General features: G+C 34.3%; 1 protein-coding gene across 1 annotated transcript; it reads right to left on the minus strand.

The window, feature by feature from the left end:
* Positions 1 to 3,060: 3,060 nt before the first annotated feature.
* Positions 3,061 to 7,708, minus strand: LOC108986618 (multicopper oxidase LPR2-like). The gene is made up of 3 exons (XM_018959295.2): positions 7,389 to 7,708; positions 3,693 to 5,150; positions 3,061 to 3,396 (listed from the first exon to the last, which is right to left on the minus strand). Exons 1-3 carry the CDS (start codon positions 7,605 to 7,607, stop codon positions 3,343 to 3,345), a joined length of 1,731 nt encoding a protein of 576 aa, XP_018814840.2. The 5' UTR covers positions 7,608 to 7,708; the 3' UTR covers positions 3,061 to 3,342.
* Between the last annotated feature and the right edge of the window lie 7,561 nt (positions 7,709 to 15,269).

A 15,269-nucleotide genomic window follows, 5' to 3' on the forward strand; every position in this document is an offset into this window, starting at 1 on the left:
CATTTACGTTTACGTTCGAACAAATATTCGAACGTTTATTGTAATTAACGTTCGGACGCATTAACATGCGAACGTAAATATGATACGTTCGAACGATATACAACAAACGTCAACTTCTCTCATTCGAACGCCAATCGGGTCGGGTATAACGTCCGAACGTTTAATTGTACGTCCGAACGTGATTTTCTGTGACAGTTCATAACCGTCACAAAAAAGGAACGTTCGAACGTTGTACCGAACGGAACACTTCCAACCGTCACTAAAAATATTTTTTGTGACGGTTGAACAGTAAACCGTCACCAAATGTTTTCTGTGACGCACTTTACGTGACGGTCATGGTGACGGTTTCAAACCGTCACCAAATATGTTTAGTGACGGTTTGCCATTTTTTTGTGACAGTTTCTTCTGTCACAAAATACACATTCTGTTGTAGTGAATGGCTCAAGTGCTGTTTGACAAAAATCTCAATGAACCACAAGTATCTACAGCCACAGACACAAAGTACTTGACATCCAATACTAATTAGAACCAAGGAAAACAAATTTCTGGAATTAATATGAACAGTCACGTTTTGCTGAACTTGAAAGGTAACGATGCCATATCTAAAAAGGAAAAGAGCGGTAAGATGGGATCAATGATCGATAAAGAGAAGCAGTAGCAGAAAGAGCAATTAACATAGAAGTTATTTCACTCCAAACTTCCGCTATTAATTATATGCAACTCCTAAAATAACTCATTTCAAAAAAAAGAAATTGGTATCATACAGTACTCATCTCAGAAAGGGAGTATGATGAAGGTCTAGTCCTGCATGCTTTTATATGCTTTGTACGTTTAAAATTGAGTGACTGTAACAATATGATGGGCATATAAAAGAGAAAAACAAGTGTCCAACTTCATTAATGGCTTGCATTCACCCCTCTAATTGGTCAACCAGAGTCTATACAACCATTTCAAAATAAAACGCTTATCGAATTAGTATTTTTTTTAATGAGCTCTCGATAATGAGCCAGGGTGTTTAACCATCCCTATTGATTGCCCATTCATTGGATCAACCAACAATTTTACCACTTATTCTGTGTCGGCTCATAGAAATAAAAGGCTCCAAAATAAACGTGATGATTAAGGGTGTAATCCATTTGATTCGGTTCGGTTTTAGATATATTTTGAAATCGATTTGGTCTAAGTCGATCAGTTTTGGAATTCTGATAACCGATATAGAACAGTTCATCTCAAAAATTAGAACTTTCAATTTTTTCGTTTCCAGACCTAGTTAAGTTTGGTTTATAAGTGTAATTCGGTTTTCGATTTTTTTGTTAGGTTAATTAGTTTCTCTGACCCAAATGAATTTTTTTTTACCCCTCTTTTTACCTCAAATATGATATAGCCTAAAAAATTATTTAAAAAAAAGACATCTATGAATATAAAAATACACAAACAGTTGTAAATGCAACCACCAAAGTAAAAGGTCCAACTCCAAAGTATATAAAAAAATTACAGAATAACTGATTACCAACTACTTCGAAAGAAAAAATTACAATTACATATTATATATATATATATATTTAATGTACTCTTATACTTATATCCTATTATATATGTAAGTATGTAGCTAAATATAAGGTTAAATAGTAATACGTTAATAATTGAATATTTATATTCATATTAATTAAGAGTAAGTTTATATCAAGAAAGCATAAACAATAAGATTAAAATTTAATATTATATTAATTTTACGTGTAATAGATATAGCATAAAAATTAAAAAAAACTATAATATAATATAATAAATATTTCAGTTCGATTCAGTCCAATTCGGTTTTAAAATCTTGAAAATCGATTTTGGTTTCTAGGAACTGAACCCGTATTGAACAAGATTGAACCAATCGAGGTTAGTCAATTTTTTGGTTTTTTCTTACACCCCATGAAGTGATGATCGATCTTGTAAGTTGTATCCATGAGGTAGTCATGTCGTTTGTGTATCATGCTAGCTCCTTTTTTTTTTTTCCTTTCTTTACGGAGTTCATGCAAAGTTTAGTGGACGTATTTAGGGATAAATATGTATATATAATTTTTCCTTTGAACATACTATCATACAAGAAAAGATGTAATTGTTACGGATGGATTAAATAGATCAATTAAGAATAAGCAAGATATTTGGTATTTACATGTTGAGAATATAGGTTTAGGGGTAAATAAATATAATGTTTTTTTTAAGTAGTTGCTAAAATTAAAAGAAGAAGAAAGTAATAATAAGTTTGTTAGTTAAATTGAAAAATTTTGGGTATGGTCATGATGTGGATTCAGCTCATTTGAGTTAAGAAAAGAAAAGAAGTTAATTTAAATTATATAAATATAGATTTATGCAATTTGTCTTTAGTAAAAGAGAAATGATTGTTCCAAATAGATAAGTTCCTGAAAAATTCTTACAAAAAATATAGACTCCACCTAAAAAAAATGTAAAAAAAACTATTATTAGGCCTCGTTTGGTTACGCTATTCAGATGAGATGATATGTTTTATTAAAAATTAAATAAAATATTATTATAATATAATTTTTTAATAATTTTTATTTTAAAATTTGAAAAAGTTGAATTGTTTATTATATTTTGTGTATGAATTTAAAAAAATTGTAATGATTATATGAAATGAGATTGTTTAATTTTGTATAATTAAATCAGTCCTAAAACAATGATCTAATTATCATGTTTGAGAATTTACATAGACAACAATAAATAATGTATTTTATTTATCTATATTTTTCTCACAGCTTGAAACCTCCCGCACTACAAGAAAACTGCTTATTTGTGATTATTTAATTTCAGCGAAATGATTATTTACAGCTAAAATGAGTCTGATTTGATCACAAATAACTTTTTCGCTGCAATTAAATAGCCACAAAAGTCCATTTTTCTTGTAGTGCCGGTGCGAACGTCATTAATAACTTTTGAGAGATTTTGATCATGTAATGTAATGACACCATATTGTGGACATATATACGAGGCACACATGCCAAAAATTGGAAGTTGGAAACCCAAATCGCCCCAAATTTGAACGTACGTACATCTGCAAACTCATTTATTTTTGATCAAGCAAAACATTATACAATATTTGTAGTTTCTGAGTCACGTATCCACCAATCTTAATTTCTTGATTATTCCAATTCTCTTGTGGATGAGAAAATTAGTAATTATCATGCATGCATATATAAGAAGAGGACAACAAATTTAAAATTCACAGACATATACACACTTTAAATTACTTAGCAGTAAAAGCATGCAGTATTCAGATTGAAAACCACCTTCTTCAGTATTCTAGCTTGCATCTTTCCTCTTGGCCCAGCTTCTTTACTCAATGAACTTTAGGGGCCTCATCATCTCGTTGTCTTCATGATCCAAGATCTGCGCGCATGCATGCATGTACATGTCATAGCCTTTTAATTAAATCCAAAGTAACTGATCAGAACTGATACGTACGTAGTATCTCAAGACTTAAACGTAAGTCCCCGGAGCGATGTGACAATGTGGCAGGTATATATGTTATTACATCGAGTAATGATATGAACAAGTCTTACATGCACAAGTAAATTTTTTATAGTGAGATTTACGTTTTTATAAAAATTCTGTGCGAGATTGGTTAATTTTGAACTTGTATATATCATTATTCGAATTTGAAGAAGACAATTTAGACTACTTACATGGCAATGGTACACGTAGCCTGGCTCTGCAGTTGCATCAAACGGATATGACTCATTTGAGTGTATGTATGAAAATCTCACTAAAATTTTTGTCACGAATTCAGGTTTGATCTTGAACACGTTCTTCCATCCCTTCTCGTGAGCTGGCACCTCTACTCTTTTCCCACGTGCATACTTGCTTATTTGGCACTTGATCGCATCGTTCATTCTCATCATGCATTTCCTGAACTCTTCCGCATTCACCAACTCAATCTGGTCCAACGCCACAAAGAGCCCCATATGAATGTGCAACGGGTGATTGTCCCCTGTTAAATTGATCACGTTCCACACTTCCGTGCTCCCCACTTTTGGGGTCTCCTCGACTGGTGCCTCGAATGACTTTCCATTCAAGTATAGATGAGTTGACTTGCCCGTGGTGCTCATGTACTCGTACATAGTTATATACCGTGTGCGCGATGCACTAGATAAATCAGGACGTGGGTATTGCATCAACGTCTTTGGAACTCTCCACCTGTCAATCTCACGATGCTTCAGGATGAAAAACTTGATGACCTTGCTGTCGACTTCGTTGACCGGGCTCCCATCCGGATAAGGATATGGTGCATCGTTCGCTAGAATAGCAGTATTGGTCTTTGATTCTGAAAAGTCAACAACCACGTCAGCTATCTCAGATGGGGCCAGCAGAATCTCATTGGTTACCACTGGTTTATTGAGATACACCGAGTCAGATCCCACGTGGGTGAACTGCAGACCATTGGTAAAGAAGAACCTAAAGTATCTGGCATTGCTAGCATTTAGGATACGAAACCGATGCTTACGACGTCGTACTGTTACACGTGGCCAGGCTTTTCCGTTCACGATGATAGCATTACCGAAATATTCCGGTCGCCAGTGGGGGTGTAGGGAGGGATTATCTCCCGTGCAATTCATGTATATGGAACCATCGGTTCGAAAGCTACGGTCAAAAACGATCAACAGTCGATCGAGCTCATCGCCGGTGGGGAGTCCAAGGTGGGCCTCCGACTGCGGGTGGCGGATGATGTAGGCCCCAAGCAAGCCAGCTAGGATGTTGATTCTTGTCAATCCCATGGCATGATCATGATACCATAGGTTTCCAGGTTGTTGTTGGTTGTGGTAATGACACGTTTGTTTGGTCCACGTGGGTCCCTTCTCTTGGAATCCAAGGGTGAACCATGAGTTTGCGAATCCATCACTCTCGGGCTCCACGACGCCACCGTGGAGATGGACCACAGTAGGAATGCCCAGCTTATTGGCTGGAATGGCAGTCGGGATGGTTGGGTCCCACGGCAGTATGTGCTTTGGAGGGAGGTGATTTTGCCATGTCACGTGGATATCGATTCCCTTGAGGGCCTCGATTGTTGGACCAGGAACTGTAGCCAAGTCTTCGGATACGCCGTAGGCGTAAACTGGTGTTGGAGGGAGATCTCTATGGAATTTCTGCAAAGCAAAAGGGAAAAAGTTACAGGTGAGCCTTTTCCATCGTGCAACGGATTAATAGAAAAGGTATTAAAAAAAATGTTATATGATAAAAGTAAAACTCACAGCTCACATAACAGCGTTTGATTTTTAATTAAATTTAATTTAATTTTAAATTGAATCTAATATTTAAACACTCAAATTTTAAAATTATTAAACACATCCAAATTCAAAACTTTCTTACACGTGAGACCCACAATTTTTTTTCAACTTGAAAAATCTTTATATATAAGACTCATAACTTTTTTCAATTTTTTATATAAAGTATTAAACTCATCTTATCATCTAAATACTTTTTAAACTCAGTTTAGATGAGCCACATAATTCATTCTATTACTTAATTCACTATTATTCATAAAAAATTCAATTCAACTGAACTCAGCTCAACATCCAAATGCAACCTAAGGCTTTATTTGTTTGAGATGAGATGAGATGAGTTGAAATGAAAATTAAAAATTAAATAAAGCAGTATTAGAATATATTTTTTTAATATTATTTTTATTTTAAGATTTGAAAAAGTTGTAATGATTAAATGAGATGAGTTGAAAAATTTTATGAAAATAAATTAAGAAAAGAAAATCACATGATTAAATAGTGATACATTATTTTTATTATAAAATAAATATATAATAACTACGTCAGTTTAAAATTTTACCTTTACGAAATGTCAACTTCTAAAATATATATACATACATATCTCCTTATATTTAAAAGAGCCTATCGCTCTATGAACAGTAATGAACAGGGACATCAACAGTAACATCAACGGCAAAATCACAAAACATCCTCGAAGCAAAATGGCAGATTCACAAAACATCCTCCAAAATACACGGCAAAATCAAAAAACCAAAGCAAAATCATCATAAAATATCACAAAAATACACGGTAAAATCACAAAACCACGGCATCCTCGAAGCAAAACCACGGCAAAATCACAAAACATCCTCGAAGCAAAATCATCGTAAAATCATCACCAAAATACCACAAATTAACAAAATCACCACAAAATCACTATAAATTCACAACAAAAATACCATAAAATAAAAAAAAAGCACCACAAATTACGGTGGTAGAGGTGGCCTAAGGGGAAGTGGGCGTCCGTGAGGGAAGGTGAGCATCCATGGTGGCTCGGCTGGGCGTGAGGACGGCTACGAGAGGTGGTCGGTGGCGAAAGGAGGTCCCGGTGGTGGTGCGGTGGGCAGAGAAGGTGGAGCTCCGCCGTGGGTGTAGAGAACCCGTGCAAGAGAGAGGTAGATTTCGTGGGAGCAAACGGCACGGAGATGGAGGCCGAGCTCGCTGGAGGGGGATGGCCGGTGGGAGAGGAGGCTACCGTGGAGGTGGTGGCGCCGGAGGATCGCGTACGGCGGCGCAGCAACATCAAACCCATTCGAGCTGCGCACAGCCGAGAGAGAGGAAGAGAGAGCGTGAGAGAGGGAGACCGGTGTAGGGGGACTCGCCGGAATGAGGTGGTGCCAGTGGAAGAGGCGGTGAGGCTCACCGATGTATGTGTTAATATTTTGTAGGCACGTGATCCTTTCTACGAACTAACCAACTCCGAGAAATGCAATCAATATATATGAAAGATATTGGGCGAGACAACAATCTGGTGATGCATACAGTAGATCGGAGGCCAGAAAAGACCACCATTTGTAATGTTTCAGGGGTATTGAAATGTCAGATCAATGCTCTCAAGCAAACATCAATTACTCTGAAATGACTAATGAACTAATTCACCGGATTAACGCCGAATTAGGCTAATTTGTTTTTGCTGTTACATAAAGAATGATAAATTAAAACGTTATTAATTAAAATATACAAAGATTGTTAAATTAAAACGTTACATTTTTTATTGCCAGTTTATGAATTGAGGCTGCTCGATAGGTTTGGTTGATTATCAAATTCATCTCAATTCATCATTATAATTTTTTTAAATTTTAACATAAAATATAATAAATAATTTAATTTTTTTAAATCTTAAAATAATATTAATATTAAAAAATAATATTCTAATAATATTTTATCAACTCAATTCTATTCAATTTAACATTCAATTATACAACCATTATACCACCATCCAGTCTTATTAAAATATTAAAAATTTAGATGAACAGACAAAAAATTGTATAAACTCAAAACAGGAAGGAGAAATCTTTATAAAAAATAAATAAATAATAATAATAATAAATAAATAAACCTTACCCATTCCTTCTTGAACATGCCGATAACCAGGGACTTGGATTGGGGAACGCCTGAAACAACATCGAAGCCATGGATTTTGGGCAGATGTGGAAGCTCATCCACAAACATTTCCAACTTGGATGAATTTAGCTGTTTATCTTGGGCCACTGAAGCTGTGAGTACTCCAAACAAAGCAAAAGAAATGAGATCAAGAAACTTGAGCAAAAAGCTGGCCACCATGGTCCCTAGCTTGTTTGTTTCCTGAGCCTTGGCTGTATGCAAGCACAGATGGATGAAGACGGAAAGAGTTGGGTATTTGAAGGGAGACCCCCCAGGCGTGTGGTGGGCATGTGTAGGTTCAATTAACTATATTTATTACAGTATGAAAGGAATATTACTTGGTGATAATGAAAGGGATCCATTAACTTTTCCTGGGTAGGCTTTGCTGTCACTGACAAAGTAGAAATATTAATACCATCTAATATTGACAACAATATTAATACCTGCTAATGAGTTTAGCAGGCCAGTTTTCCAGATCTGCTAGAACTTTCTTTCGTCTTCAACTTTTTTTAAGTGCTTCTCCTACTTTATTCCATCTATAATATTCAGTATATTGCTTTTTCATGCCCTTTAAACGCATGCGACCTGCAGGGGCATCACTATCTAGCCTGGGGTCTTCTTTTCCAGAGAGCCATGCGTCTAAAAGACTCAAACTTTGGTCAATTCCTTCCATGGACTCTGATGGGGACTAGACATATGTGGCCAAATACATAAAGCCAATTTGCTTGGTGGACAGGTGTAACTCGAGTGGGAGACTAGATATCTGTGGTGGCACTATCAATGACTAGGTTTCGATTTGGTAATGCAATTAATACTGTAGTATGTCATTGGACAATCACATGGAAAGGTATTCTTGTACAACTGTTCTTTACATGGAAAGGCAATCAATGGCTTATCATCTTTTATCTTCATCTTCATATTTATATAATATATCTTTAAATTCATTTACATTAATTTTTACATCTCTAAATTTTTACATAATTATAAATAATAATTCTTCAAATTTAAAAAAAATACTATTCACTCTCCAAATATTATTTTAATATTTTTTTCTCTCTCCTACCCATTAAAATCAATTTTATGAAATTTATATTAAAATAATTTTGATATATGAAATTTATATTAAATTGATGATACAAAATGTTTTTTAGTACATATTAATATTTATTGATAAAATTGATAATTTTGATATATGAAATTGGTAATATTTAGATATATTGAATTTGTGTTTTTGAGCACATGGTCCTAATTGTAAAATATATAAAAAATAATAATTTTAAGAAAAAAAATTAAAAATAATAACATTTTATTATTATTTGGTTCAAAGATACATAATCCAATGTAGAGATTTTTCTTGATATGTAAAATCAATCTTTAAACGATGTGATTTTAAAGATTAGAAAAACCAATGTTAGTGCTTTATGATTCTTTAAAGTCATAGAGATGACATAATTCATCTCTCACATCTCTAGTAGGTTCGGCTTTAATTGATTCCATCTCACATCTCTACATTTGGGCTCATACTCGAAAGATTAGTCAAAATTATAACTCAATTAAATTATGAAAACATTATAAAAGTTGAGTTGTTTTTTTCTTTTGTACTTTCAATTGGTTTGTGATCTCATTTATCAACTTCTTATACTCAATAAGCTTTCAGCGATAATAGATGGTTCTTTCGAATACATTAAAGTGCTACGAGCAGGACGAACCAAGGATTAATTCTAAGATTAGAGGGGCCAAATACTTTTACACTAGAATAATTAGTCGTTGATGAATTGATAAGATGAGTAAAAAATAAGAAAGAAAAAAGAATTCCTAACTAAATTTGCATTCTTCTAAGAAAATTGATAATTTTATGTCTAATATTTTCATATGTTGCAATTAAAAGAAGAAGCTAACTATGGAAATGAGCTATATAGGAATTAAGTTTTATATTTTTCCTAATGATATATTTCACCTAGATAATTACAAATTTCAAAAGAGAAAAAATATGATGTGCATATCATTGTATTATGATTTTCTTGAAATTAGATAAAATTAAAAAAATATTATTGCAATAAATTCTAATTTCATGATAATAAGACACACTATAAGAAAACTGCTTATTTATAGCCATTTAATTCCAGCGAAATGACTATTTACAACTAAAATGAGACTATTTTAGTCACAAATAACATTTTCGCCACAATTAAATGGCCACAAAAGCTCATTTTTCTTATAGTGACAATTCATGAATAAAAAATTGCAACAATATGCAAGTGTAATAAAGCAGAGGCGCCCTTAATGCACATCCCCCTGTTGCTTCATAGACGATTTTTCGTATTTGATCTCTCACAAGTCTAAAGTATTAGACTGTTTAGACAATATGTGAGCTTGGTTGATAATCAATTAGGCAAGAGTATAAAGGCTCTAACAACTAACTGTGGACGTGAATATCTATATGATCTATTTAAAATGCTCTGTGATGAAAAATGAATCAAAATGTAGTTGATGATGACATATACGCCACAACAATATGACGTGATAGAAAGAAGAAATCAGACACTGCTTGAGATGGTTAGATCGATGATGTCGCAAGCAACCCTACTAATATCATATTGAAGGGATGCACTTTTAACTGCGGCATACATTCTTAATCGAGTAGCTGGGCCCTAGAGAGAAGAAGTGTATCTTTATAAGATATCCTGACCACTCTAAGGGATATGTATTGATCAGTGAATAACCTAATGGAACGATATCTGAAATTGAGCCACGAGATGGAATTTCATCTAGAATGAATTTTCAATTAGTGGTGAGGTTGATAGGAATTTGGAACTCCAAGAAGTTGTGGATCAAGAAGAAGTCACTTCAAGCACCCTAGTTGAGAATGATGGAATTTTTCAAGCTCCTAGCAACCATGGGAGTGACTTGGCTCCAAATAACAACATACCACTTGTTTGTTATCACAACAACTTTAACCACGTTGGAGCGCATGTGGAAATATGCTCCATTGTCGATTTGGAATTGAAGGAGAGATTTTCATGGTGAGACTAGAAAATGATGATGAGCCTATAACCATCCAAGAGGCTCTCTCATCTTCTACATAAGAGGAGTGGATGAAAGCATTAAATAACAAGATAGAGTCTATGAGAACTAATCAGATCTGGGATCTGGTAGACTATCATCTGCACGGAAGGCCATTGGGAACAAATGGGTTCTAAATGTCAAACAAAATGCGAATGGGTCAATATAGTGGTATAAAGCTCACCTCATGGTGAAATGATATACCTAATAAGAGGGTGTAAACTATGAGAAAAAATTTTCTCTAGTAGTAAGATTTGCCTTAATTAGCCTTATTCTAGCCATTATAGTATATTTGGATTTGGAACTCTATTAGATAGACATTAAGACGACTTTTCTCAATGGAGAATTAGATCAAGAGATCCATATAGATCAACCCATTGACTTTGTAGTCAAAGGTCAAGAACATAAAATGTGTAAACTCAAGCGATCTATATATGGTATAAAGCAATCATCTAGACAGTAGTATCTCTGATGACATATAGTCATTCTCTCGAATGAGTTCACGATGATTGCATTTATATAAAATGGTCCAAATTGAGTTTCGTATTGTTATCACTATGCGTTGATGACATTCTGTTGGCTGGAAATGATAAGTGGATGATTGTCGCCACTAAGTTGTCACTCAACTTTGAGATGAAGGACATTGGTAAGGAAAAATATATTTTGGGTGTTAAGATCTATAGAGATTGTTTAAAGATACTTCTGTGTTTGTCTCAACAGATTTACATAAAAAAAAAGTCTTTGAGCACTTCCAATTGAGTAATTATAGACTCATTGACACTCCTATTGCTAAAGGCGATACCTTATGCCAAGAAATGTGTTCTAAGACTCCAAGAGAGGTAGAGAAGATGACTCGAGTTCCCTATAATAGCGTTATTGGTAGTCAAATGTACACTTGCAAAGAATCTTTAAGACTAGGTCCATCTTGGTACCCATCATAATGTGTACTCGTTCAGATATATGCTATACAATTGTCTTGTTCAGTAGATTCCAATCTAACCATGAACTAGCCCATTGGAAAGCAGTCCAAAGGATTTTCATATATCTCAAAGGAATTACAGACTATGTATTGTGCTATTAGGGTTCAGATTTGTAACTGAAGGGTTACAATGATGCTAATTGCAGTGACCTAAATGAGCGCAAATCGACAACGGGTGTGTTTTATTACTGAACAATGGTGCCATTACATAGAGTAGCAAGAAACAACCCTACATAGCCTTATTCATCATGGAGGCAAAAGTACATAGCATGTTCAATACCAGTTCAGGAGGCTGTTTGGTTGAGGAGGTTCCTTCAACACCTAGATATTGGGGCAGATTATTTTGATCCTGTGATGATTTTTTGCGACAACATGACTGCTCTTGCATATGCTAAGAATTCAAAATATCATGGAAGAACCAAACACATTGATATTCGATACTACTACATTAGAGACTTGGTAGCACAAAAGGAAGTGCTCCTCAAACATCTATCTACAAGTTGAATGGTTGTGATCCCCTGACAAAGCCTAAAGCAAAAGACGCTTTTATGGCTCAAGTAAGGAGTTTAGGACTGTGTAGACTGTGATTTTAATTTATTTTTCAACTGACATAGTTATGTAAAGTTTCCTTGGAGATATTAATGCAGTGTGATATTTTTCCTTTCAGTTTATCTTTATCATATTGCATGAATTGTACACACACAATGTATATTAATAGGCTTAGATCGACTCACTCACATGAGCGATCGCCTTTGGTACTACAAAGAGGTAGCGAGCAGAGATGAGACAATATGTCACTCAGTACTTATCTAGAGAAGGATAAATTACATGACACAAAAATATATATTGCATTAGTGAGAGCTAAGATGAGGTTCACCATATTTAAGAAGATCGTGCATGGACACCTTACAATTCATATAGCCTGTAGTGAGCCAGATGCAAGACTCTTTTTGGGGCCTTGTAGCGAGCAAATGAAGAGATTCGGGTTAAACACAGAAATAGCATCATGACTAAGGTATGTACGGTGTTTGTTATGGAGATATGCTATTTGAGAAAGAGAGATTCACCATAGCACGTATTTCATACTACATATACTTGCAACTAGATATGGAAACGAATGAATGGTTCCCTGTTTATCATTGTGTGAGTTCTGTATTTCACTTTTAAGTGCCCTTCTTGACCTTTGACAATGTGATAAGATGAAGGTTTTGATGTTTGCTACTCTAACGTGCTATCTTTGAGCATGTTTCGTATGATCTAAAGAGGTATTGCTGGGATAGAGGTTAGACTAAAATTGAGGGACATGATGGCGAAGGAAAGACTATTCGACAACACGTCATCGGTTGTGTTTACTGAAGTCAAACTTTGGCGCTACAATTTGGTAGTGACAAATTTTGTGAGCACATCACAATGACTTAGAAGCAATTAAGCATAGTTTTGAGTTTTTTTGGAACTCAAGAGGGATCGAATATGCTTAATCAGATGCGATCGAATGAGTCTAGGGTATATAAGAGACTTTAGGGATGTTGCTATACTGGTCTTCTCTAGGAGAAATTTGGTATAGTGCTCCCACACATTTTTTCCAAGTGTACTTGGTGGTCACACAACGTATTGGTTTGTATGAATAAGATAGAGAATACATTGAGAGATATATGCCTAGGGCATGCCCACTATGTTCGAGTGAGAGATATAATACAGCAGATGCGCCATTAGTGGGTATGCCCTTGATGCTTCTCATATTGGGATGCCAGGCATTATGCTTGGAGTTATGAGGAGGTAATGATGGCTGGCCTTTTAAGGCCAGTGAACTATTACATACGAGGATTGATTTAAAATCAGTCATTTCCATTCCTAAGATACACACGTTTTTGAGTGTTTAGGAATCTCTCTCAATATTGAATCTCTGTGAAAAGCTCTTAGGCTATGGGCATATTGAATGCGTCTCTAGATTTTTCTACGTAGCACACTCACATACCGGGTGGAGACTAACTCGGATCGAACAAAGATTTGAACGCTAGACTCACTCGTGTAATAACTACACAAATTGACTTTGAGGTATTTCTTTTTCTATGTATGTTTACACGATTTCTTACAACAAGGATCCCCTTACTCTTGAAGAAAACATAAAAACTTGAAAAAAGAGCCAAATTTCTAAAAGAAAACACAAAAACTAAAGAAAAGCACTACCAGTAATGCTTTCATCCCTGGCTACAAGTTGAACCAGGCAAACAAAAAAAGCTCATTGAATGGTTAGTCCTAATCTGTGGAATCTGTAACATGTTTATGCCATGGGTATGGAGTTTGAAATTTTGCCACATTTTATAAGTTTTTTCTCTTAACTTGCAAAATTTAGGGTAATAATATCCTTACTACCTACTATTACCCCTTTGTTATTCATGTTTTATTTATTTTTCTCCTTTTCCTTTCTTTTGCCTTTCCTCTATCCAACATTTAAAAGCTGTCAGAAGCTTGTGGGATAAGTCTCCCATCTATCTCCCTTTTGCTCCCATCCATTTGCCCAAAAACTGTGTCTCACTCTGAGAAGCTCAGCTCTACCAAAACCCATCCCCTTCGACCAAAAGCCACCGTAGAAATAATGAGCCAACAACCCTTCCAATTGTAAATCCTAAAGAAGAACGATTGCCAGGAATTAATGGCAGACAAGCAAAGCAAATAAGTGGAATGGGTTGTATTGAGGTAAAACAAAAATATAACAGAATCTTACAACCAAACATACAAAAGAAACACTGTCTTCACATATTCACAATATTAAATTATTAAGATGTCGTTTGGATAGTAAGTTAAGTTGAGTTGAGATGAGATGAGATAAATTGATATGAGAATTAAAAGTTGAATAAAATATTGTTAAAATATTATTTTTTTAATATTATTATATTTTTAAGATTTTAAAAAGTTAAATTATTTATTATCTTTTATATTAAAATTTAAAAAAATTATAATGATGGGCTGAAATGAAACATTTCTTACATCTAAACGGAGCTAGACTCTTTATTTCTAAGCTTGAGACTGTGAACTAGAGCTCTAGTCCTTGTCCAACCATTTCCGCCATGGTGGTCCTTTCATTGTCTGCCTCCTGGCTTTCCATGAGACTACCACTACCACTAATCATTGATATAGTTGGACTGTTAGGATTGTTTAGCCGGCCACTACCACTAACCATTGATAGATAGCTCGATCATTCATATTTTGTTATTTGTTTTTATAAATGAGATGAGATGAGTTGAGATGAAAGTTGAATAAAATATTTTTAAAATATAAATTTTTAGTATTATTTTTACTTTTAGATTTAAAAAATTAAATTATTTATTTTATTTTATATAAAAATTTAAAAAAATTATAATAATTAGATAAGACAAATTAATAAATATTATGAAAACAAATGAAGTTAGTGTGAGAGAGGATATGCATACCGGAGAGAGGAGTGAAAATGTTATTTTTAATTTCAAAAGGAAAATGTAAGATAGAGAAATTTGGGAAGGGGGACTGATCTAAAAGATTTGAATCTCAAATTTCGGGCAGCGGAGAGGCAAAATAAAGGCCGACGAGAAAAAAAAATAAAGGAATAGTAGTGGATAGTAAGAAATGAAAAATCATACTTACGTTCGTGAATATGTAAATGTTGTATAATTATTTTAAAAAATATAGATAAATATAAGACTCACATGAAAAAAAATTAATTTTTTAATAATAAATTTCACTATTTTTCAAAACGATTATACGACGTTTGTACATTTCACGACTCTATCTTATCTGTACCCTCGAAATATACTGGGATATTA

This window comes from Juglans regia, chromosome 16, assembly GCF_001411555.2.
Source record: "Juglans regia cultivar Chandler chromosome 16, Walnut 2.0, whole genome shotgun sequence".
NCBI lineage: Eukaryota > Viridiplantae > Streptophyta > Magnoliopsida > Fagales > Juglandaceae > Juglans > Juglans regia.

What these genes read in the sequence shown, in the direction of transcription:
- LOC108986618 (XM_018959295.2), bottom strand. Translation starts at nt 7,607, where the DNA reads ATGGTGGCCAGCTTTTTGCTCAAGTTTCTTGATCTCATTTCTTTTGCT. An exon ending in GCATGTTCAAGAAGGAATGG is followed by an intron (nt 5,151 to 7,388) that starts GTAAGGTTTATT and finishes TTTGCTTTGCAG; the next exon opens with AAATTCCATAGAGATCTCCC. An exon ending in GCTACGTGTACCATTGCCAT is followed by an intron (nt 3,397 to 3,692) that starts GTAAGTAGTCTA and finishes GCATGCGCGCAG; the next exon opens with ATCTTGGATCATGAAGACAA.